Below are 23825 nucleotides of genomic sequence, written 5' to 3' on the forward strand. Positions count from 1 at the left end.
AATGGGCTCTGGGGAGCTCATGAATATGGATGAGGCCGGGGCCGCGGCCCTTGTCATGCGGGGCTGGCGGGAAGCGGCGCGCGGGCGACAACATGGCGACCGCCATGTACCTGGAGCACTACCTGGACAGTAAGCGCGGGGCCGGGGCGGGCGGGGAGGCGGGGGGGCGAGGCGAGAGGGAGCGGCGGCGGCGGCCGGGGCGGGAAGGGGTTGGGGAGAAGGGAAGGGGAAGCGGCAACGGCGGCAGCGCGGGAATTTCAGCTGCGCCACGAGCTGGGCGGGCGCCGCCGTTGACGTCATCGCCGCGCGCCGGGCTGCGTGGAGCTGAGGGGCGGCTCCGGCGCCGAAAATGCCGGGAAATGGGAGCCTCGAAGGGGCGTTTCGGAGCTTTGAGAAAGCGAAGAGCCGTTCCTGTGGGGTGCGCAGCGCGGGGCGGAGAGCGCCATCGACCGCGGGCAGCGAGGCGGGAGCGGGGACCGGAGAGAGTCCCCAGGCCCGGGGGTGAACTCGCCCAGAGCTGTGGGGCGTGTTCGGTTAGAATCATCGAATCGCTTGGTTGGAAAAGACCTTTGAGATCGAGTCCAACCGTCCCTGTCCACTCCTAAACCAGATCCCTGAGCACCTCATCCACCTGTTCGTTAAACCCCTCCAGGGATGGGGACTCCACCACCTCCTGCGCAGCTTCTGACAGGGCCTCAGAACCCTTTCCCTGAAGATGTTGCTCCTCATGTCCCACCTGAACCTGCCCTGGGGCAACTTGAGGCCATTTCCTCTCGTCCCATTGTCTGTCACTGGGGACGAGAGCGCAGCACCCATCTCACCTCCAGCCCCTTCACCGGCTTTGTCCTCCCCTAGATGCTTGTGTATAAATTTTCTAAGAAATCTTATGCAGATTCTGTTCCTTTCCAAGGACTCATTTTAATGTTGTTATGAACCTCACAACAGTCAAAACATTTGCTGCTTTGTAGCAGGCTCCAGCTCAGCCTGACCAAGCATTTGAGATAGGATGAGACTGCAAACAGAGGACAGAAGACACATCTGTTCAGCACAGATCAGGCTAAACATAAAACATTATCATTTCCAAAAGAACCAGGAGTGTAACAGTGCCTGGAAAAACAATACTGGTAAAAAAGATTGTAGAAGAAAACAGCTCTCAGGGGGTCATTCTGTCTAATTTTCAAAAAATACGGTTATTTGGTTGAAAACATAACTCTACTTTAACTTAAATCAAAATATTCCTCTTTTTGTAATAATAACTATTTTATATCAGCCTGTGGGGCAACGCCAAGCACAAACGTGGGCTGGATGGATAATCAGTTCAGAGGAGACCTGAGGAGAAGGGCTTGGGGTGCGGGGGAGAATCTCATCATGAGCCGGCAAGGTGTGCTCACAGCCCAGAAACCACCCGTGTCCTGGGCTGCATCCAGAGCTGTGGGACCAGCAGGGAGGGAGGGGATTCTGCCCCTCTGCTCCACTCTGAGAGACCCACCTGGAGCCCTGAGTCCAGTTCTGGAGTCCTCAGCACAGGAAGGACATGGAACTGTTGGAGCGAGTCCAGAGGAGGACAGCGAGTCCACGGAGATGATCTGAGGGCTGGAGCAGCTCTGCTGTGAGGACAGGCTGAGAGAGTTGGGGTTGTTCATCCTGGAGAAGAGAAGGCTGTGGGGAGACCTTAGAGCAGCTTCCAGTGCTGAAAGGGGCTCCAGGAAAGCTGGGGAGGGGCTCTGGATCAGGGAGTGCAGGGATGGGACGAGGGGGAATGGTTTTCAGCTGCGGGAAGGGAGATTGAGATAAGATTTTAGGATCTGTGATCCTAACATTCTCTGAACAGGCTGCTCAGAGAAATCCTGGCTGCTCCAACCCTGGAGGTGTTCAAGGCCAGGTTGGATGGGGCTTGGAGCCCCTGATCCAGTGGGAGGTGTTCCTGCCCATGGCAGGGGTGGGACTGGAGGGGCTTTGTTGTCCATTCCAACCCAAACTATTATTCTATGATTCTCTTTCTTACAGGTATCGAGAACCTGCCCTGTGAACTCCAGAGGAACTTCCAGCTGATGCGAGAGCTGGACCAGCGGACAGAAGGTGCGTGTAGGGATTTTGGCTGCACAGTTGCCTTAAGCCAGGGGACACCTCCTTGCTGCCTTTTCTCCTTTCCCCAGCCTGCAGCATTTGTTTCCCTTCCCTGACAGCTGCCAGGACTCAGGTTTGCCAGTGGTTCTGCTAATTTTCAGCTGTTGTCACTGTACCTGTGGCCCCTGGGATGGCCTTGCACATGGAATCATGAAATCATTGTAGGTGGAAAAGATCTCTCAGCTCATCCAGTCCAACCATTAACCCAACCCCCCATGCCTGCTGAGCCATGGCCCGAAGTGCCACCTCTACACAGTTTTTGAACTCTTCGAGGGATGGAGACTTTCCCCACTGCCCTGGGCAGCCTCTGCCAGGGCTTCACCACTCTGTCAGTAAACAAATCTTTGCTAATATCTAATCTGACACTGCCCTGGTGCAGCTTGAGGCCGTTTCCTCTCATCCTGTCGCCTGTCAGTTGGGATCAGAGCTCAGCACCTGCCTCACCACAACCTGATTTCCAGGAGCTGCAGAGAGTGATGAGGTCTCCCCTCAGCCTCCTCTTCTCCCGACTAAACACCCCCCGGTCCCTCAGCCGCCTCTCAGACTCCCTGTTCTCCAGCCCCTTCCCCAGCTCCGTTCCCTTCTCTGGACTCACTCCAGCACCTCAATGTCCTTCTTAGAGTGAGGGGCCCAAAACTGAACCCAGGATTCAAGGTGCAGCCTCAGCAGCACTGAGTCCTGGGGGACAATCCCTTCCCTGCTCCTGCTGCCACCCCATGGCTGATCCAAGTCAGGATGCCCTTGGCCACCTGGGTCACTGCTGGCTCATGTTCAGCCACTGTCGACCAACACCCCCAGGGCCTTCTCTGCCAGGGGTTCAGTTTCTGGACAGAGCTGTGAGCCCCTCTAGAGCAGTTGTAAAACACCTGAGATATCGGAATCCCACCACGAGAGCTAAAGAGTCAAAGACTTGATGATCTTTGAGGTCTTTTCTAACCTTTACAATTCTGTGTTTAGTTACATTCCTTTTAGGAAAGGTAAACTCATTGAGGGAGCTGAGGAAGTCTGAAAACTGTCTGGAGCGCTCTTCTAAATACTGTAATGAGGTAGAAGGAAAATCTACTTGCCCTGGCAGACAGTTTTCTCATGTGTGTGCGCTTTACTTTTCAGATAAGAAAGCAGAAATTGACCGTCTTGCAGCAGAATACATTGAGTCGGTGAGGAATATGCTGCCTGAGGAGCGAGTGGAACACCTGAAGAAAATCCAGAGCGCCTACAGCAAATGTAAAGAGTACAGCGATGACAAAGTGCAGCTGGCCATGCAGACCTACGAGATGGTGAGCATCCCAGCCCGCGAGGCTTCTGCACGGATGGTCCTGCTCGGGAACGGGGCATGGGAGTCATGTCCGCGGCGTCTGCTTTGCCTAGCGTAGTTATGTTTTTGCTTGAGTGTCTTAGGAAACAAATTATTATTTCTCAAGCTTATTTGTCTTACTGTTGCCACCCTCAAAAAGCTGCCTCTTGTGCTACCAGGTTTTGTATCAAGTTTTCTTCTGTCCTAGTGAAGAGTTAAATGAGTTTTTACCACTTGGAGATGGGTAGTACCTGTCTGCTGTGTAATATCACCGACACGTTCACCCCACTCCCTCCGCCCCTGCAGCTCCTCTGTCACTCGATAATTCATTTGGGGCTGCTCTTAGTCATAAGCAACATTTCTGAATCATAGAATGGTTTGGATTGGAAGAGACCTTAAAGATCATCTGAAGTCAACTTCAATAGCGTGTTGTGGAGGAGTGGAAGGAAACATCATCGCTGTCTGCAACTGCCTGAAAGAGCGTGTGGTGAGGCGGGTGCTGGACTCTGCTCCCAAGTGACAAATGATAGGACAAGAGGAAATGGCCTCAAGTTGCCCCAGGGCAGGGTCAGGTTGGACATGAGAAGCAATTTCTCCACCTAAAGGATTCTCAGGCCGTGGCAGAGGCTGTGCAGGAGGTGGTGGAGTCCCCATCCCTGGAGAGGTTTAACAGACGGGTGGATGAGGTGCTCAGGGATCTGGTTTTGTAGGGACGGTTGCACTCAATGATCTCGAAGGTCTTTTCCAACCAAGCAGTTCTATGATTCTATGATACTTGGCCTTTTACCCAGCTTGTAGTGGTGCTTTGGCTGCTTCTAAATCTGCATCTGTGCTGTATTTGATTGCCATTGAATACTGCAGTGAAGGGAATTATTTTATGGGGATTGAAACTTGTCCTGGATAAGTGGATAACCACACCGATCCGCTCCACGCATTTCATGGGCAATAGTTGAAAATTGCAGGGAGGAAATAATTATTTTTAATATCCCTCATCACCGTGTTGTGTTCCACAAAACATTAGTCGGAGTTGCTTCCATTCTACTTTTTGCCACCTCACTTTTCCTTCCTTCCTCTTTCTCTGTCAAGGGATTGGGTCCTCTTGCTTTTTCCTGTTTGCTTCTCTTTACTTTAATTCCCATAATTTAATTTCCCTTTTCCCAGTTTGGCACCCCTTTCCTGCCTTGCTCCAAAGTTCTGTGCTTCTGATCTTGCTGATAACAGCCATGTTATTTAAAACTTTCTTGTTTTGGCTTGGAGATGTTGTATTTTTCTTCACCGGGTTTGTGGTTTCCTCTCCTGTGCAGGTGGATAAGCACATCCGCCGGCTGGATGCAGACTTGGCGCGGTTTGAAGCAGATCTGAAAGATAAACTGGAAGGCAGTGACTTTGAAAACCCTGGATCTCGAAGCCTGAAAAGTACGTAGATTATACGTCTTTGACAGCCTTTTCCACCGCTGCGTGTATCTAACCGGAATGGCTGCGATGTCAGTTAGACTGCTGTTTCTGGAGGAAGGGAAGAAGTTCTGCGTAGCATGCTTCTTGGCTTGATTTTAGGATCATAGAATCACAGAATGGTTTGGGTTGGAAGGAACCTTAAAGGCCATCCAGTTTCATCCTCCTGCCACGGGCAGGGGCACCTCCTACTGGACCAGGCTGGAGCAAGTTCGGTGGAGGCCATGGAGATGATCCGAGGGCTGGAGCACCTCTGCTATAAGGACAGGCTGAGAGAGTTCCACTTGTTCAACCCAGAGAACAGAAGGTTCCAGGGAGACCTTAATGGAGGTTCCAGTATGGAAAGGGGCTCCAGGAAAGCTGAGAGGGGCGCTTGATCAGGGAGTGCAGAGTTAGGACGAGGAGAACAGTTTTCAGCTGCAAGATGTGAGATTGAGATGAGATCTTGGGGAGAAACGTTTTGCTGTGCGGGTGGGGAGGCCCTGGCCCAGGGTGCCCAGAGCAGTGGTGGCTGCCCCATCCCTGGAGGGGTTCCAGGCCAGGTTGGATGGGGCTTGGAGCCCCTGATCCAGTGGGAGGTGTCCCTGTCCATGGCAGGGGTGGGACTGGATGGGCTTTGAGGTCCCTTCCAGCCCAAACCATCCTGCAATTCTATGACATGGTACGGAGCGGTTTAGTTGCCAAACCTGTGCACAGGAGAGCTGGATGCTCGGTCGTGCTGCTTGCTAACTCGACTTGCTTGTGGCTGATTTGAGAATCAGCGTTCATATGCAGTTACGTGTGAACAGAGAGTTTCAAAATGGTCAGTGCATCAAAAGAAAAACATCTGGGGATGTTTCTGGTACTCAAATCGGTTGTAAATGATTATTTATTAGTGGGTTATTTTTTTCCTTTATAGAGGGACGAAGTCAGAAAGACAAGAAAGGCTCTCGTGGTCGAGGCAGGCGAGCATCTGAAGAAGATACACCAAAGAAAAAGAAACTCAAAGGAGGGTAAGGCATCCCCAGGCACAGCTGGGTGACTGTGGCTTGACACCTCATGCATTTTCTGCAAGCTCCTGTTGTCCTCGTTGTGGCTCAGGTCTGGGTAGTGAGCGACATTAGTGTTTTGGTCTTATTCCATTTCATTAGTGTCTTGCTTTTGGGACAGGTCAACGTTGTTAATTAACTCCTTGATTGGCCTGTGGCATGTTTGGAATGCCCTCTGACTGGAAGGACAAGATCAGCCTCTGTTGCTGTTGGCAAGCTGGGAAAAAATAGATTTGACTTTTGTCATGGGGCTATTTTTAACAGTTGCTCCTGGCCTTCATTGTAAAAGGCAATGCTTGCCCATCAGGACGAAACATGATGTTGTGGTGTTGTTTTAGAAATCTTGGAGAGTTTTGGGGATTGTTTTTGAAGAATAGATAGTTCTGACTAATCTAATTTGGTTTTTTTTCGAGCAAAGAAGAAGACAGATCCTCTCTTTACAATACAGTTTAGGTGAAAAGCGCCCTGTTAACTCCAGTATTTTATGTTTTCTAAATGGAGGAGTGGAAAACTAAAGATAGTTCCCGTTGACCATTGCTGATATGTCTGCAAATATATTCCTGTCGGAGCAAGAGGGTTCACTCACACCTGACAAGGAGAAGAAAATATATATTGAACAGATGGGGGAAATCAGATTCTTCTGTCCTGAGGCAGAAGTGATCTGTATCTCAATTTTGTTGCTGTACTCAATGGCATTTACAAGTCATTGTCTAAATCCTTTCTAGTCCAGGTCATGTTTTATGTTTGATCAAACGCACTTGGTGGTTTTAATGATTGGATAATATATGGCAGCATAATCCAAACTCTGAAGTAGGATCACTGGGGTTTAGGGTTTAAAACCAGATTCTCCTAAGTGGATTTACGTCTTGGAACCATGGGGTTGCCTGCAGCTGAGGTGTTTCATCCTCCATCCGTCTCTGTCTGCAGGTCGGAGTTTGCCGATACCATCCTGTCGGTGCATCCCTCGGATGTCCTGGACATGCCAGTGGACCCCAACGAACCTACCTACTGCCTGTGTCACCAAGTGTCCTACGGAGAGATGATCGGCTGTGACAACCCAGATGTAAGCCCTTGGAATGATTGATTTTGAGGTGTTTGCGACACGGCAATGCTGTGCGGCCTGAGGGTGGGGAATTTGCCCAGCGTGCAAAATGAAAGTAACGCTCAGAATCTCTTCTGTTTTGCAGTGCCCGATCGAATGGTTCCACTTCGCTTGCGTGGACCTCACCACCAAACCAAAAGGGAAATGGTGAGTACAGCACCGTACAGCTCTGATTTTCCTCAGGCTGAGAGTTCCCTCCACTAGAATCGCAATAATAGTTAAAATCCCACTGCAACCCTTTGTTACTGAGGAGCCTCACTCTTGTCATCAGAGGGTTTGCATCCTCTGTGCCTTGGGAATTGTGATTGTGCAAAAGTAGACAGTACCAGGGCAACCTTCTTCCTGCAGGCTGCTCCCACGGGAGCCTCGGCTGCTGTGGATCGTGGTGGGAGCAAAACAATGCATGAAGGAAGGTGAATCTCAGCTGTGAGGGGCTGAGGAGCCCTGGATGCGTCCCACCCTGCCCACCGCAGCTGGTGCTGTCCTTTTCCTGGTTTGCCCAAGCTTCCTGCATATCCTGACAATCATGCAATTACTTAAATTAGCTGTTTTTAAACTACCGTTAGAATCACTAGGTTGGAAAAGACCTTTATGATCATCAAGCCCAACCATATGGGTCCACTACTAAATAGGAAGCGTTCTTGGCTGTTATCTTTTGCTGAGTACTGTTAACTTCAGGAACTAATTGCTGTCTCTTTCACCTCTGCAGGTTTTGTCCTCGTTGCGTTCAGGAGAGAAAGAAAAAGAAGTAAGGAGCAGAGGGGGAATGCGTCCTCTGAGGCAAGAAGAGTTTAATATATTCCTTCCTTCGTGTTGCAATATTATCTTTGATTTTGTTTTTTTCACCTACCCTCCCCCTTTCTCTGGTTTGATATTTAATTGTCCGGTGGCCAGTTGTGATTCCTGTTCTTTCAGAAGAAAATGACTTTGGGAGGGAGGGGATTTGCCGCAGGGATTTTATTTATGTCACTCTTGCACAGCACTGAAGTCGGTGTCACTCTGAAGTGCCGGGGCAGCCGGTACCTGTAGTCTCTGCTAGTTCAGGGGAGGCTGTGAAACCATGAAAGGCGCTGCAGGAGAGGGAAATTCCTGTCTCTTCAACACGGTGCATCGCCCACATGGAAGTTGTTAAAACCTGGAGCTCACCGTGGTAGAGAAGGACAAATTCTCTCCCGTTGTTGAGGTGTGAAGCCCACTTTCTGTGCACAGGAAGGAACAGGAAGGCTGGTGAACTCTTCCCAGTGTCCGTTTCCTCGAAGCCAAGCACCGTGCTCCGTGTCGGCAGGGCAGGGCGGCAGAGAGGTGTAATAACGTCCTTTTCCTGGGGGATTTCTTCTGGCTGCCTTTCCCTGCCTTTATCATTCTTGATCCTGCCTTCATGGAAGCAACAAGCCTTTTAGCTCCTTACCTCCTTCTGGAAAAGGCTCGTCTCTTTGGGGAGAAAACCTTTGAGCAGCAAAGGAGTTGTCCCGCAGCGTTCCTTGGGGCCGGTAACATCGAGAGAGGGTGTTGTCTTTCCTGGCTGTTCCCATTTCTCTGAAGATCCTTTAAATTTGTGACTGTGAAGATGAAATGGACAGTATTCTACGGAGAGCAGGTCCAATTTAGTCATGAAAGAAGACAAAGGCTTGTTTTTTGTGTGTGCCTGTGTTGGGCCTGGGTAAACCAGGAGAGCGGGATTGAGGGGAACGCTCAAAGGGCGATGTGTGCTCCTGCGCTCCAGCGCTGGTCCAGGTGGTGACTTGGTTTGGTGTGAATGGCACTGGCTCTGATCGCTGCCATCCTCTCTGTTCAGTGGGAATGTGTTAAAGTCACTTCTTATCTTTTCTTAGTGAGGGCATGTTTGCGTGTTCCTGACTTCCTTATGCTGCCTTTCCGATCATGAATGTGAACCTTGCTGGCATCACAGTGTCAGTGGCTGCAGGGAAGGAAGAGAAGGAAATCAAGAGTAGGAAAACAAAGTCCTTCTGATTCCTTTCCTTTCTCTGAGTTATAGTGGATGCAGAAGTTGAGGGAAGAGCAGAGGTAACTGCTGTGTTCTTATCTCTCTTGTGGTACTGGGCTTACCCGCCTACGGTAGAGGATGTTGTGGGGAAAGGGGGTTCTGCTGGTGGAAGGAAAACATAAAAAGCCCCAATGCACCCCTCCCGCCGCAGTGGGGACCTGGGTTCCTGACCTCTGTTCGAGGGCTGCTCTGTGCAGGGCTGTGCGCTGCTTTGCGTGCCATTGGGCAGGAGCTCTTGGTACAGCCTGCAGGAAAGGCAGGAGAAACTTCCAGATAAGCTTTTGTTCTGCTGTGAAAAGAATCTGGATAAACAGTGCAGAAGGAAGAAAACAATTCCATTCAAGTTTTGGCATCTATTTCCAAAATAAAAAAGGTCTGTTTTTCCCTGTCACACTGACATGAAAGAAAGCAGAACACAACTCTTGCTGATTTTCCTTCCCTGCTGACCACGTTGGTGCTGCAGGTGTGTTCAGACAGAGGAGAAACCTGGATACTGAGAGAGCGTTGCTGTGAACACTCGAATTTATTGCCTCTGCTATGGAAGGCCCCTGTCTGCAGTGGCCTTTCCCTTGAGGTGGGATGTTAGACATCTCTTTCCTACCATGCATCGATCCACGTGGAGTTTCCATAGCCGTAACAGCACCTGCAGGGACACCCACAAGTCCAAGGCGAATTGCTGGGAGCAGGCGGAGGAAAAGCAGAGCTGAACGAGCCTGAACTTGGAAATGCAGCTAGCCCTCCTCTCTCTGTGGGAGTAGATGCCATTGAGGTGGTTCACAAGCCCTGTGCCCCTCTCTCTGCCTGGGCTGGGCTGACTTAGGAGCATCTCTGTCTCTGGAAGCTGGTTCAGGATTTGTGTCCCCTTCCATCCAATAGTCTTCTGTATGGCTTTTTTATTTCTTTTCCCCTGAGGCTTTATTAGCAGTGGTGTCCCTGTAGATAAAGCATTTGGTTTGGAACAGTCTGTCACAGTGCCCCTCTCCGGATGTCTCGCTGGGACTGTGCCCTTATGGAAGCGCCAGCTACAAATGAGTGTGTGAATGTGCTCAGGTAGGAAAGCAGAGAGCGTTTGTTACCTGGGGCTTCCCAGGGCTCCGGAGAGCGGACACTGCCCGTTCTGCCAAGTCCTGCACTTGGGACTCAACAGCCCTGTGCAGCTCCAGGCTTGAGGGAGGGCGGCTGGAAAGCTGCCTGGTGGAAAAGGACCTGGGCGTGTTGGTTAACAGCGGCTGAGCCAGCAGTGGCCCAGGTGGCCAAGAAGGCCAAGAGCATCCTGGCTTGGATCAGCCAGCGTGTGGCCAGCAGGAGCAGGGAAGGGATTGAGGGGTCTGAGAGGTGGCTGAGGGCCCTGGGGCTGTTTAGCCTGGAGAAGAGGAGACTGAGGGGAAACCTCATCACTGTCTGTAACTGCCCGAAAGGAGGGTGTGGTGACGTGGGTGCTGGGCTCTGCTCCCAAGGGACAGGCGATGGGATGAGAGGAAATGGCTTCAAGTTGTGCCAGAGGAGGTTTAGATTGGGTATTGGGAAAATATTCTTCACTGAAAGGGTTCTGGGGCCCTGGCAGAGGCTGTGCAGGAGGTGGTGGAGTCCCCATGCCTGGAGGGGTTTAACAGACGGGTGGATGAGGTGCTCAGGGATTCAGGTAAATAGTGGACAGGGACAGTTGGACTTCTCAAAGGTCTTTTCCAACCAAGAGATTCTACGATTCTAACCAGCAAAGCCCAAAGCTAAACAAGCTCTGGAAGCCCACCCCGGCCCGCAGGAAGGGAGATGCTTCACCGAGCTGCAGCCTCTGAGCTCAGACACCAGCAATAAAGAACCTGTCCCACACAGAATGGGCCAGCGTGCGGCTCCGGCCGCCTCACCAGCAGCTTTAAAGACTCCCAAAACTCCTTACACACGGGAATACCGGTAGCCTTCATTTCTGCTTCCGAAAGGATTTTAATCTTCCTTCTGAATTGTGAATGTAGAGTTCAATGCTCTTTCCCAGGGAAGGGCGAACACAGCATGGCTGGAATGTTGCAGCGTGCCAGCTGGAACGCTGGGAACCATGCGGGTTCAGCTTCATTGCAGCTCGTCCCAACTGGAGGGGAAGCGACCTCAACCCCATTGTGCTGTTTTCTAAGGGAATTGGATCTCTGTTCCCTTTGGAGATTGAAGAGAAAATGCATTATATTAAAAAAAAACAATGAATGTAAAGTAAATCTGTATAGCTGTATTTTTGGATCACGTTGCAGACAACAGAGATATTCTTATAAATAAAGTATTTTTGGGAGCAAAGCGGTGCAGAGCGTGGTGTGGGGCTCAGGGAGCGGGGTGGGCAGGCACTAGGACCCAGCGGCGGCGCAGGCGCGGGCGGGCGCTAGGGCCCAGGGGCTCTGTGTTGGCGGGCGGGCGTCGGGACCCAGGAGTTCCGTGATCCCGCGGGCTGGAGGGAGGGCGCTACGACCCAGCGGCCGCGCGGTGCGGGCTCAGGGCGGGCTCCGTGCCGGCAGGGGGCGTTGTTGGCGCAGGGCGGGTTGGCGCTAGGACCCAGCAGCTCCATGGCCCCGCGGGGTCGGGCTTAGGGCAGGCCTGCGCTGGGACCCAGCAGTCCTGCGTGCTGGTGGGAGCTGCACCCAGGCGGCTCCGCAGTCCCGCGGGGTCGGGCTGAGGGCGGGCAGGCAAGCGGGCGGACGCCGGAACTCAGCGGCTCCGCGGTCCCGGGCGGGAGGGCACTAGGGCCCGGCGGGTTTAGGGCGGGCGGCCGCGCGCCAGGAACCAGCGGCCGTGCGGGTGCTAGGACCCAGAGGCTCGGCCGTCCCGAGCGGGCGAACACTAGGACCCAGCGGCTGCGCCGTGCGGCCTTAGGGCGGGCGGGCCCCGGACCCAGCGGGGCGGGCTCCGTGCCGCCAGGGGCGCTGTCGCCGCGGGGCTGCGCGGGGGCGCCGTGCGTATGGGCGAGCAGATCGGGAGCCGTGGCTAGCAAAGGGGGGACCGTGGCGAGCGGAGCGGGAGCCGTGGCGAGCAAAGCTTTGGCCGTGGCGAGCGGAACGGGAGCCGTGGCGAGCAAAGCGTTGGCCGTGGCGAGCAGGCGGCTCGCCCCCCGCTGCTGGTGGCCGCGCTGCCCCGGGCCGGGCGGGCGGCGGGGGCTGCGGGTGCAACGCTTGCCCTTCGCCCCGCTCTCCCCCGGCGACCTGGCGTTCTTCGAGCGAGCCCTGCCCGGGCGGGCCAGCACCGACCCCGCCGAGCTGGAGCCCCGCAACGTGGACTGGCTGCGCTCCGTGCGCGGTGAGAGCGGCCCCGCGGCTCGGCTCGGCCGCCCCTCCAAACCCTTCCCCTCACCCCATCGCTGCCCGCCCTGAGCCAGAGCCCCTCCCCAGCTTTCCCGGAGCCCCTTCCAGCCCGGGAAGCTGCTCTAAGGGCTCCCCGCAGCCTTCTCCCGGCGGCACAGCCCCGGCTCCCAGCCTGTCTGTCCCTGGAGCTGCTCCAGCCCTGGGATCGCGTCGCTCTGATCCAGCGGGAGGTGTCCCTGCCCATGGCAGGGGTGGGACTGGGTGGGCTCTGAGGTCACTTCCAACCCAAACCATTCTGTGGTTCTCTGATTCTATTCCATGACTCTATCACCTCCTGTGGCCTCGCTCCAACTCTACTGATGCACAGAGTAGGTACAAAAAGTGGGATATCTTTTATTTAAGCTGAAGCAGAGCTCAATTTCATGGAAATGTGTTCTTTGGAAGCTGGACACAATGTCCCTCTGCGCAAGCTGCCTTTCAACCAGTGTTTTCACAGAATCATAGAATGGTTTGGGTTGGAAGGGACCTCAAAGCCCATCCAGTCCCACCCCTGCCATGGGCAGGGACACCTCCCACTGGATCAGGGGCTCCAAGCCCCATCCAACCTGGCCTGGAACCCCTCCAGGGATGGGGCAGCCACCACTGCTCTTCATCCCTTCCGACACCAAACATCCCATGATTCTACACTCCGTGTCACACTGGAGGCAGTGTTGTTATTCCAGACATCCTGCTTCACCACCCTGTTTCTTTCCAACTTCTCTGGACCCCACGGCTTGCCCTGAGCGTCCCTTGCTTTCTTGCAGGCTCTAGCCAGCTGCTGTTGAAGCCGCAGACGACAGCAGAGGTGTCTCAAGTGCTCAGGTAACATCCACCTTTCCTGCTCGACTTTGTGGGGAGGCCCTGGCCCAGGGTGCCCAGAGCAGGGGTGGTGCCCCATCCCTGGAGGGGTTCCAGGCCAGGTTGGATGGGGCTTGGAGCCCCTGATCCAGTGGGAGGTGTCCCTGCCCATGGCAGGGGTGGGAATGGATGGGCTTTGAGGGCCCTTCCAACCCAAACCATTCCACGATTCTAACACTTCCCTCGTTCAGGGCTGTGGGCGCAGCTCTGCGTGGGATCGCTGTGTGCCTTGAGCTGAAGGCTGCGTTGCTGCCCTCGCTCTGTTAACCCAGGGGACAGTAACGGCTTTGCGGGAATGTTGTGTTTGGAGAGGATGCCATGGGCGGTGCTTGGCAGGGAGAAGCCAGGCTGGAAGGTGAAGTGGCTGAGGCGCGGATGTGCATCCTTCCCTGCCTGCAGGGCACTCATAGTAGCACTAGGTTGGAAAAGACCTCTTAGATCATCGAGTCCAACCGTAATTCGCTTCCTGAGAGGAGGAGGAGGGCAGTTATGACTTAAAGCTCTGCCAGGTCTGCCCAGGGGTAACCCCGGCGCTGGTTCCTTGGCTCGGTGTTGGGTGAGTTTGGGAGGAGCCGGGCTTCTCCCCCTCTGCAGGAAACCGTCCCATCGTGCCAATTTAATCCTCAGGCTAAATGCTGCTCAATTTAACCGTAGGTGTTCACGTGGAGGTGAAACTCTTCCAGTAGACTGGGTTATGGCCTTGGGATGCATAAGACCTCTGAAAGCTTTTCCTTTCCAGGTACTGCTATGAGAAGAACCTGGCGGTGACCCCGCAGGGGGGCAACACGGGCCTTGTCGGGGGCAGCGTTCCCATCTTCGATGAGATCATCCTCTCCACTGCTCTCATGAACCGGATCATCAGCTTTGACAAGGTGTCTGGTAAGGATCGTAGGGATGTGAGGGAAAGGAATGAGCCCTAAATCCTGGCAACGATAACTGCAGGATCGGCACAGTTCAGCCCAGCACGGGCAGCAGGCATTTGTTTCCCCCGAGCTGCTGCTGTGATGCTTAGGTTGGAACAGTAGCAGGTGTGAAAATAAATCTGGTGGCAGAAAGAGGATGAAAGAGATAAGAGAAATATAGACGTGCTGTTATCTGCTCATAAATGAAATGAGAACCCAAGCAGGTGGAGCAGAACCCTGTGCAGCTCCAGGCATGGGGATGGGCGGCTGGAAAGCTGCCTGGTGGAAAAGGCCCTGGGGGTGTTGGTCAACAGTGGCTGAACACGAGCCAGCAGCGGCCCAGGTGGCCAAGAAGGCCAAGAGCATCCTGGCTTGGATCAGCCATGGAGTGGCAGGAGGAGCAGGGAAGGGATTGTGTCCCTGCACTCGGTCCTGGTGAGGCCACACCTCAAATCCTGGGTTCAGTGTTGGGCCCCTCACTCCAAGAAGGACATTGAGGGGCTGGAGCGCATCCAGAGAAGGGAACGGAGCTGGGGAAGGGGCTGGAGAACAGGGGGTCTGAGAGGCGGCTGAGGGCCCTGGGGCTGTTTAGCCTGGAGAAGAGGAGGCTGAGGGGAGACCTCATCACTGTCTTCAACTGCCTGAAAGGAGGGTGTGGTGAGGTGGGTGCTGAGCTCTGCTCCCAGGTGACAGATGATGGGATGAGAGGAAATGGCCTCAAGTTGTGCCAGAGGAGGCTTAGAGTGGGTATTGGGAAAAAAATTCTTCAGGGAAAGGGTTCCCAGGCCCTGGCAGAGGCTGTGCAGGAGGTGGCGGAGTCCCCATCCCTGGGGGGGTTTCACAGACGGGTGGGTGAGGTGCTCAGGGATCTGGTTCAGTAGTGGACAGGGACGGTTGGACTCAATGATCTCAAAGGTCTTTTCCAACCAAGTGATTCTATGATTCTATGAATCACAGCATTGACAAAGGCTGCTGGTAACTACACTAGCAGAGGGAAGGGAGGGGTGTAGAGAGCATAGAGGTTCTTTGGATTTGGAGAGTTAGGGATCAGGCTGGTGTGAGTATTTCAGTTCTTGAAACAGAGAGAGGGAGGCAGAGAGGGAGCTCATGTCACTGTGTTTGGCCTGTCTGGTCTTGTGGGTTCCTGATATTAAGGCAACAGCCAAGCTCCCCTGGGCTTGAGGAGAGGTCTGGTAGTGTGCACACACTGCTTTCGTGTTTAAATCAATCCCAGAATATTTTGGAGGAAGAGGTGGTTGCTTGTTCTCATCTCACCCCCTAAGGAGGCACCTTCTTCTTGGGAATCGGCTCATAGCAGAATATTTCTCTTTCAGGAATCCTTGTGTGCCAGGCTGGCTGCATCTTGGAGAAGCTCAATGAATACGTGGAGGAGCAGGGCTTTACCATGCCACTTGACCTGGGGGCAAAAGGTAGCTGTCACATTGGTGGGAATGTGGCCACGAATGCTGGAGGCTTGCGGCTCTTGAGATACGGCTCTCTCCGAGGGACGGTGCTAGGGCTAGAAGTGGTAAGGCGAGTACTTGGTCGTTCCCTGCCAACGAAGGGAATCAGTAGGAATCAGTTCCTACTGATTCCTGCTCTTCTAGACCTTAGCTGTTCATGATGTAGATAAGTCCCTCTCCAGACCTCTGCTGTTAATTTTTCCTGGCATGGCTCTTTTCTGAAGGGTCAACAAGTGTCTTCATACCAGTGATATTTGTTATCACTACTGGTAACAAGGTCCAGAGGGACCTGGACAGGCTGGAGAGGTGGAGCTGTGGGAACGTGTGCTCACAGCCCAGAAACCACCCATGTCCTGGGCTGCATCCAGAGCTGTGGGACCAGCAGGGAGGGAGGGGATTCTGCCCCTCTGCTCCGCTCTGAGAGACCCACCTGGAGCCCTGAGTCCAGTTCTGGAGTGCTCAGCACAGGGAGGACATGGAGCTGTTGGAGAGAGTCCAGAGGAGGCCACGGAGATGATCCGAGGGCTGGAGCCCCTCTGCTACGAGGAGAGGCTGAGAGAGTTGGGGTTGTTCAGCCTGGAGAGGAGAAGCCTCAGGGGAGACCTCAGAGCAGCTTCCAGTGCTGAAAGGGGCTCCAGGAAAGCTGGGGAGGGGCTCTGGATCAGGGAGGGCAGGGACAGGACGAGGGGGAACAGTTTTCAGCTGAAAGAGGGGAGATGGAGATGAGATCTTAGGGAGAAATGTTTTGCTGTGAGGGTGGGGAGGCCCTGGCCCAGGGTGCCCAGAGCAGTGGTGGCTGCCCCATCCCTGGAGGGGTTCCAGGCCAGGTTGGATGGGGCTTGGAGCCCCTGATCCAGTGGGAGGTGTCCCTGCCCATGGCAGGGGTGACACTGGATGGGCTTTGAGGTCTCTTCCAAACCAAACCATTCCATGACTCTATGACCCCCACTGCAGCCCATTCTCATCACTCTTTCTCCACTCCCAGCTCTTCCTCCCCTCTAGATCTTTCCTGAGTCCTCCCCTGGACTTTTCTGCTTCTTTTTTTTCACGGTGCTGTTTGCACATGTCCCAGCAGAACAAGAAAGAAGAGGCTTTGACTGGCTCCCCATGTTCCTGCAGGTGCTGGCTGATGGCTCCGTTCTGGATTGTTTGACGTCTCTACGCAAGGACAACACTGGCTACGATCTGAAGCAACTTTTCATTGGCTCTGAGGGGACCTTGGGCGTTATCACTGCCGTCTCCATCCTGTGTCCTCAGAAGCCTAAGGCTGTGAATTTGGCCTTCTTAGGTAGGAGCTGGTATAGAGATTTTCACACCTGAAATCAGAGGCTGAGAAGGGAATGGGGATGGAGGAGAGAGCGCTGATGAGCTTCAGCTTCACTACCAGCACCGAATTGTTTCTGAGGAAGAGTGGGGGGATGTGTCTTTCGGTACCTGTGCGGGTGTTTCACACGTTTATACCGTGGATATAAAATACTGGCAGGGTTGCTCTGCGGGAGGAGGGAAGCTGGGACTTATCAGGGAGAGGCCGGCAGAGCAGAGCCCTCGCTGCCCGGGGCGGACAGCACGCGAGCGAGGCGAGGAGGGCGAGTGGGGACAGCAGCCGCAATCCAGCCGTCCCCGGGTAAGGCTGTTGTGACAGGGCAAGGCTGGGCAGTCACGACGGCAGGTCGGGCTCTGCTTACCCCGCCAGGCACAGCTGCTTACGAACTGCATCCGAGTCTGCTGTTTAGCAGAGTCGTTTGTTGGGAGCCTTCGCGGAGGTTGGTTTTTGCTTGCAAAGCCGGCAGGGACTTCTCCAATAGCTTCTTCGTGCCTTGAGAGCAGAGCCAAACCCCCAGGAGGGGGTGAGTAGACTCCAAGTGCCAACAGACCCGTGGAACTTGTGCTGTGGACCCCAGAATTTACCGGGACTCTCCCAATGGCCTCTTGGTTCCTTTCGGGCTGGAGCTGAGAGGGGAGCAGGCGCTTTGGGATGAACTGTCTTAGTGCGTTCCAGAGGTCTTTGTTCAGCAAACAGTAATTGCTGTGTCCTCTCCTGCTCCGCTCCAAAACCTTCCCTGGCTCAAACCATCAGGAACTGTGGCTCTAAACCCACACGGGGCAGATGTTTATGTTTTCTGGAGACGGGAAGGACAGCTTGAGGCCTGGCAGAGGTTTTAAAATACAGTGTTTGGGGGTCTGTATTTTGTTTCTCATTGCCCTCTGTGTTCTGTCCAAAGGGTGCCAGAGTTTTCCTAAGGTGCTGGAAACATTTAGGACCTGCAGAGCCATGCTGGGAGAAATCCTGTCTGCCTTTGAGTTCATGGATGAGAAGTGCATGGAATTGGTTGAGAAGCACCTCAAGCTGTCCAACCCGGTGACAGGTACCAGTGACATTTGTGCTGTAGGAAAAGGCATTTTGCTGCTCGAGGGTTTTTAACTTTATTATATATCTCTGTATCAGTGAGTGTGTGGACATCCCTCATTGTTTTTTACCCAATATTCAGTTCCAAACACATTTTATAGAATCATGGAATGGTTTGTGTTAGAAGAGGCCTCAAAGCCCATCCAGTTCCACCCCTGCCATGGGCAGGGACACCTCCCACTGGAGCAGGGGCTCCAAGCCTCTTTCAGCACTGGAAGCTGCTCTAAGGTCTCCTCAAAGCCTTCTCTTCTCCAAGCTAAACAGCCCCAACTCTCTCAGCCTGTCCTTGGATGGGACGAGCTTCAGCCCTTAAATCATCTCCAACTCCTCTGGACCCGCTCCAACAGCTCCATGTCCTTCCTGCTCTGAGGACTCCAGAACTGAACACAGGGCTCCAGTACTTTGGTGAAAGTCTTTAAAGATAAGGCTTTTTACTTCTACTTGTTCAAACAAACCTGCTTGTTTTGGAAGAGCAATGCCAGGCCAAGGGCAGGCTGTGCAAGTGAGGTGCCATATGGAAAGAAGCCACTTGAGATGTCCTGCTGGGCTCCAGAAAATCTGGGCAGTATAGCATGAGTTTCCCAACTCATGGCACATTGGGAAAGCTCCAGAACCTGCACTAAATTCCTCTGCTTTTACCCCAGAGCATCTGCTTATTCTGTTCTCCCTCACTTTTAGGCAGCCCTTTTTATGTTTTAATTGAAACTTCGGGCTCCAACTCGACCCACGATGAAGAGAAATTGAACGGCTTCCTTGAACAGGTCATGACTTCTGGTTTGGTGACTGATGGAACTGTTGCAACGGATGATAAGAAAATAAAGGCAAGTCATTGTTTCCTCTTGCGCAAATCTCTTTGTCACGATTCTCTGTTCGGATTTGTGCTTTTAATAAGGAAGTGTTCAGATTGTCATTTGGTATAAATGTCCCCAAGTGATCTGGGAGCTTATTTGGCGTGTTGAGTAAGAAACACCTCCCACTGCTGATTCTTCTCCAAAGGCCTGAGTGTGTAGGGTTTCAGTGGACATTTTCCCTTTTAAGTAGATAAGAATGAGTCACATCTCTCAGTATGCTGAGGTGGGACCCAAACAAGAAGCTGAGTTGTCAGCAAGGCCAGAAGTGAGTAAAATCCTGTAGGCAATGTGTTAGAGATGGTGACGGTGGTCTCGTGGGAACAAGATGGACACGGAGTGTATTGGTAGAAAGGAGAGTGGTTGTGTCTGTCTAGGGAACACGAGTCCTTTACACTGACCTGTGTTTCAAGGCCAGGTTGGATGGGTCCGTGAGCAGCCTGGTCCAGTGGGAGATATTCCTGCCCGTTGCAGGCAGCTGGAACTGGATGGGCTTTAAGGTCCCTTCCAACCCAAACCATTCTATGATTCTTCCAGCCCCAGGTCCCAAACTGCCCCTTGCGGAACTAAACTGGAGGAGGCACATCCCTGCTTCCTGGGAAACCCAGAACAGGTTTGGAGAGAACAGCTATGCCTGTGTTCTTTCAGTCCGGGTACTGACAAGACTGAAGAGTTGGTGCTTCACTTCACTGTACGATGCTGCTGAGAAAGTGTTGTTCCTAGCTTCCAAGAGGCAGAGGATATTGAGGGAAATCAGATGTTGGGGTTACATTAAAAGGGTCGAGGCTCTTTTTACCTTCGTGTCACAAAGCCTGGAACCCCAGAGGTACTTGGTTTATTTGGGTTTCTTTGCTCTTTGGTTCCTCAGGCGCTATGGAGCCTGCGGGAGAGGATCACGGAGGCCCTCACTCATGACGGCTGTGTCTACAAGTACGACATCTCGCTCCCTGTGGGAAAGCTGTACGATCTGGTGATGGACATGAGGGCTCGCCTGGGCCAGAGCGCCAAAAACGTCGTGGGCTACGGCCACTTGGGTGAGTGGAGGTGCTGGAGAGGAGGTGGTTGTTCTTTTGTGCTTCAGGTTTTGCTGTGCAACTTCCCAGCAGTTTTAAAGGTTGCTTTAATTAGTTTTTCATTTTAATTTTTGATTAGTGAGAGGAATAGATTACATAGAATCATTGAGATTGGAAAAGCCCTCTTAGCTCATCCAGTCCAACCCTCAGCCCTGTGCCTGCTAAACCATGGGCCAAAGTGCCACTTCCATATGTTTTTTGAAGCCCTCCAGGCACGGGGACTCCAGCACGGCTGTGAGCTCTCAGAAGAGGAGGACGCATAAGGATCTTTGTGTTGGAATTTTGCTGCTTTCAGCCAGTGTTCCATATTAATGGCAGGTTGCCAGCGAGGCACTGAACTGGTCATCTGTATCTGCTTGCTCTGTGGTTTTGTTTAAGTATGCAGGTTGTTTAACTGGATCATTCTCTCAAATGAACACAGTCTGAGAGAGTTGGGGTTGTTCAGCCTGGAGAAGAGAAGGCTCCAAGGAGACCTTAGAGCAGCTTCCAGTGCTGAAAGGGGCTCCAGGAAAGCTGGGGAGGGACTGTTCACAGAGGCTTGTAGTGATGGGATGAGGGGCAATGGGTATAAATGGAGAGGGGCAAAGATAGACTGGACATAAGGAGGAATTTCTTCACCACGAGGGTGGGGAGGCCCTGGCCCAGGGTGCCCAGAGCAGTGGTGGCTGCCCCATCCCTGGAGGGGTTCCAGGCCAGGTTGGATGGGGCTTGGAGCCCCTGATCCAGTGGGAGGTGTCCCTGCCCATGGCAGGGGGTGGGACTGGATGGGCTTTAAGGTCCCTTCCAACCCAAACCATTCCATGATTCTCTGATTGATTTGATTAAGGTACTTAGATACATTTGGTAGCTAAAGGCTTTCTTCTCCAAAGTGATTAGTTGTATTGGAAATCAATTATGTTTGAGCCATTAACCCTCTAAAAGAGAGTGATAAACATAATGCACGGAAAGGCCGGTGCATTTGTCAGAATGCTTTGAAGCTCCTTCGATTTTGGTAAATTGGTAACTCGGAAGAGTTGTCCCATTGAACAAAAAATACAACAAACTCTTCCGCACTGTTGGATTTGGGTTGATTTAAAAGACATGGAAAGACACGTCTGTGTAACAAAGGCTGCCTCTGGTAGCTCTTGGTATTGAGGATTAAGCCGTGTGCTGTGAGGGTTTGCTGGGATGCAGGAAGAGGTTCCAGGGTGGGAATGGGAACGACTGGGTACGTTGTGTTTATCGTTGTGTGTTTTGTCTTGTGAGTACCCAGAGCTATGTGCTTAATCAAATCCCATCACACGCAAGTGGCAGGAGGAGAAATGTTTCGCTTGTTTTGTCTCTGTTTACCCGGCGCCACAGTGCGTGTAGAACACTGCACAAACATAATAGCGGGAGAGAAAGGGATGAAGGGCCATCTTCAGGTCTAGGGTTTGTTATGAAATGGCGTTAGGGAAGTCTTTGGATGATAATTAATGCAGCATGGTTGTTTGAATTGTAAATCGAAAGAGTTGGAGTTTGAAAGGAGCTTAACTCACAACACTTCCTCAAATATTGCACTGAAAGCATGGAGAAACAAAGATCCTATTTGAATTATTTGGGCATGGAGAGGCCTAATGTTTGTAGAAGGACAGTGAACTTGTCCTTTTTTGTGCTGTTTGGAGACTGACAAAGTCATCATTGTTTGAGTCCGTGGAGGAGGCAGTAATGAGTTTCCACTGCAGGGTCACCGAGTGTTTCTTACACACCCATCTCTGCGATGGTTTCTTCTAGGAGATGGAAACTTGCACTTAAACATCACGTCGGAATCCTACAGCCATTCCCTGCTGGCTGCCATCGAGCCGTTCGTGTACGAGTGGACTGCAAGATGCCATGGCAGCATCAGTGCAGAGCATGGGCTGGGCTTCAAGAAAAAGCAGTTCATCGAGTATAGCAAACCCCGGGAGGCCGTCCGGCTCATGCAGCGCTTCAAAGCCATGCTGGACCCCAAAGGGATCCTCAATCCCTACAAGACGCTGCCCCCGGCTCCCAAGAGCGACACGCACTGAGAAGCGAGCAGGTTCTGTCACACGAGGGTGGTGTCTCTAGCTCGGTGACTGCACTTTAGCCATAAACAATGTGATGGGTTAAGCAGGCGGGTGGAATGCGCCGTGTTTTATTTCTTCACTGTGATGGGACGAGTAAAAGAACATGGTTCTTCTGTTCTGTTCTGCCTCCTCTCTCTGAAGGAGAACCCATTGCTGGGTTTGACCACGTGGGTTTCCTGGTTAATGTGAACAATGAAACCAGGGACTCAGATATCGTGTGTGGATGCAGGGGTAGGACAAGGGGGAGATTGAGATGAGATCTTAGGAAGAAATGTTCTCCTGTGAGGGTGGGGAGGCCCTGGCCCAGGGTGCCCAGAGCAGTGGTGGCTGCCCCATCCCTGGAGGGGTTCCAGGCCAGGTTGGATGGGGCTTGGAGCCCCTGATCCAGTGGGAGGTGTCCCTGCCCATGGCAGGGGGTGGGAATAGATGGACTTTATGGTCCCTTTTGACCCAAACCATTTTGATTCTGGACTAGCTGTGGGTTGAGCAGGTTCACTGGGTGAAGAATTGGCTGAGGGAGCATCAGGCAATCATCATGGCAGGAGGTTTGACCACTCCAAGTGCCAGACCCTGCGCCGGGGATGGAGTAATGCCAGACACCAGTACAAACTGGGAGAGGAGTGGCTGGGAGCAGCCCTGCAGAAAGGGACCTGGGGTGATGGGAGGCAGCTCAGGAGAAGCCAGCAGCACCCGGGCAGCCGAGAGGACAAACCGCACCCCGGGGTCACCAAACAGCAGAACCAGCCGGTCAGGAGGGGGTTGTCCCTCTGTACTCGGCGTTGCTGCGGCCTCACCTGGAGCGCTGCAGGGGGTGCTGGGCCCCACCATTTGGGAAGAATGTGGAGGTCCCTGGATGTGTCCAGAGGAGGCAACCAAGCTGGTGGCAGGGCTGGAAGGTCTCTGCCCTGCCATGAGGAGCCTGGGTTTGTCTCCCTTGGAGAAAAGGAGGCTGAGGTGCTGAGCTCTGGGGTGCTGAGGAGAGGAAGGTGCTGAGCACTTCTCCAATATACACAAGGGGTGGTTCAGACTGGACATGAGGAAGCATTTCTTTACAGAGAAGGTGGTCAGACACTGGAAGAGGCTTCCTGGAGAGGTGGTTGATGCCCCAACCCTGTAATTGTTTGAGAGGCACGTGGACAATGCCCTTATTATTGACTTCTGGTCAGCCCTGAAGAGGACAGGTCATCAGTTGGACCAGATGGTCCTTGTAGGGCCCTTCCAACTGGACTGTTCTATTTTAAGATTTTTTGTTGTTGTTGTTGTGGGTTTTGCTACAGTCCATCGGGTTTGAGATGGCAGAAGGGATTATCATTTACAGTTTGGTGTACAGACCACACAGTCATCCTGTCATCAGAGGGCCGGCCAAGCCCCTTCTGCATGAATCATCTTCTTGTCTGCTCAGTGTTTGCAGGTTGCATCTGTATTTACATATCACTCCCTTAACCGAGGCTTTATTGTATCCAGAGGAAACAGGTGGCTGGGAAAAGCCAACAGGGATTTGCCAAAGGTAAATTTTGTCATACCAGCCTGGTCACATTCTACAACAAAATAAATGGCAATAACAAGTGAAGGCTGTTGTCTTACCCAGTGGCCATCATCTCCATTAGCTGCTTTCCGGTGATTTCTGCTCTTCCACACTGCACTGAATTAGGTGTTCAAGAGCCTTTTTCTTGGAAGAAAATCATCCTACAGTCGTTTTCTTCTGTTTTTCACCAGAACACGGTCTCTGTGCAGCTGCAGGCTGTTGAGTTGCATTAGTGGTGATGGCTTACAGTCAGCGCAGGGTTGCAAAACCCTTCGCGATACAACTCTAAGGTCGCACAGCTCTCAACGTGCCTTTAACAGAAATACATCCATGTTCCACGATCTGCAGCGCCGATATCCAG

General features: G+C 52.9%; 3 protein-coding genes across 6 annotated transcripts in view; all 3 read left to right on the top strand.

Moving 5' to 3' along the window:
- ING5 (inhibitor of growth family member 5) lies at positions 1-11299 on the top strand. Of its 2 annotated transcripts, none has more exons than XM_054075012.1 (8): positions 1-129; positions 2008-2079; positions 3238-3404; positions 4726-4837; positions 5772-5865; positions 6829-6964; positions 7089-7150; positions 7713-11299. In XM_054075012.1, exons 1-8 carry the CDS (start codon positions 30-32, stop codon positions 7753-7755), a joined length of 786 nt encoding a protein of 261 aa, XP_053930987.1. In that variant the 5' UTR covers positions 1-29; the 3' UTR covers positions 7756-11299. The 2 variants fall into 2 exon arrangements, with proteins under 2 accessions (XP_053930987.1, XP_053930988.1); XM_054075013.1 differs by lacking the exon at positions 1-129 and adding an exon at positions 327-418.
- D2HGDH (D-2-hydroxyglutarate dehydrogenase) lies at positions 11059-22176 on the top strand. The gene is made up of 10 exons (XM_054074569.1): positions 11059-11064; positions 11576-12278; positions 13087-13144; positions 13920-14059; positions 15417-15610; positions 16665-16833; positions 17768-17911; positions 18631-18773; positions 19669-19834; positions 21626-22176. The coding sequence occupies exons 1-10, from the start codon at positions 11059-11061 to the stop codon at positions 21898-21900; spliced, it is 1998 nt and encodes a 665-aa protein (XP_053930544.1). The 3' UTR covers positions 21901-22176.
- The window catches only part of GAL3ST2 (galactose-3-O-sulfotransferase 2), an 11757-nt gene continuing 7626 nt past the window's right edge, over positions 19695-23825 (top strand). For all 3 annotated transcript variants that reach the window (XM_009567721.2, XM_054075003.1, XM_054075001.1), the window contains exon 1: positions 19695-19834. The gene's annotated coding sequence lies outside the window, so the exon portion shown is untranslated. The remainder of the gene's footprint in view (positions 19835-23825) is intronic.

This window comes from Cuculus canorus, chromosome 9 (assembly GCF_017976375.1).
Source record: "Cuculus canorus isolate bCucCan1 chromosome 9, bCucCan1.pri, whole genome shotgun sequence".
In the NCBI taxonomy this organism is placed as follows: Eukaryota; Metazoa; Chordata; class Aves; order Cuculiformes; family Cuculidae; genus Cuculus; species Cuculus canorus.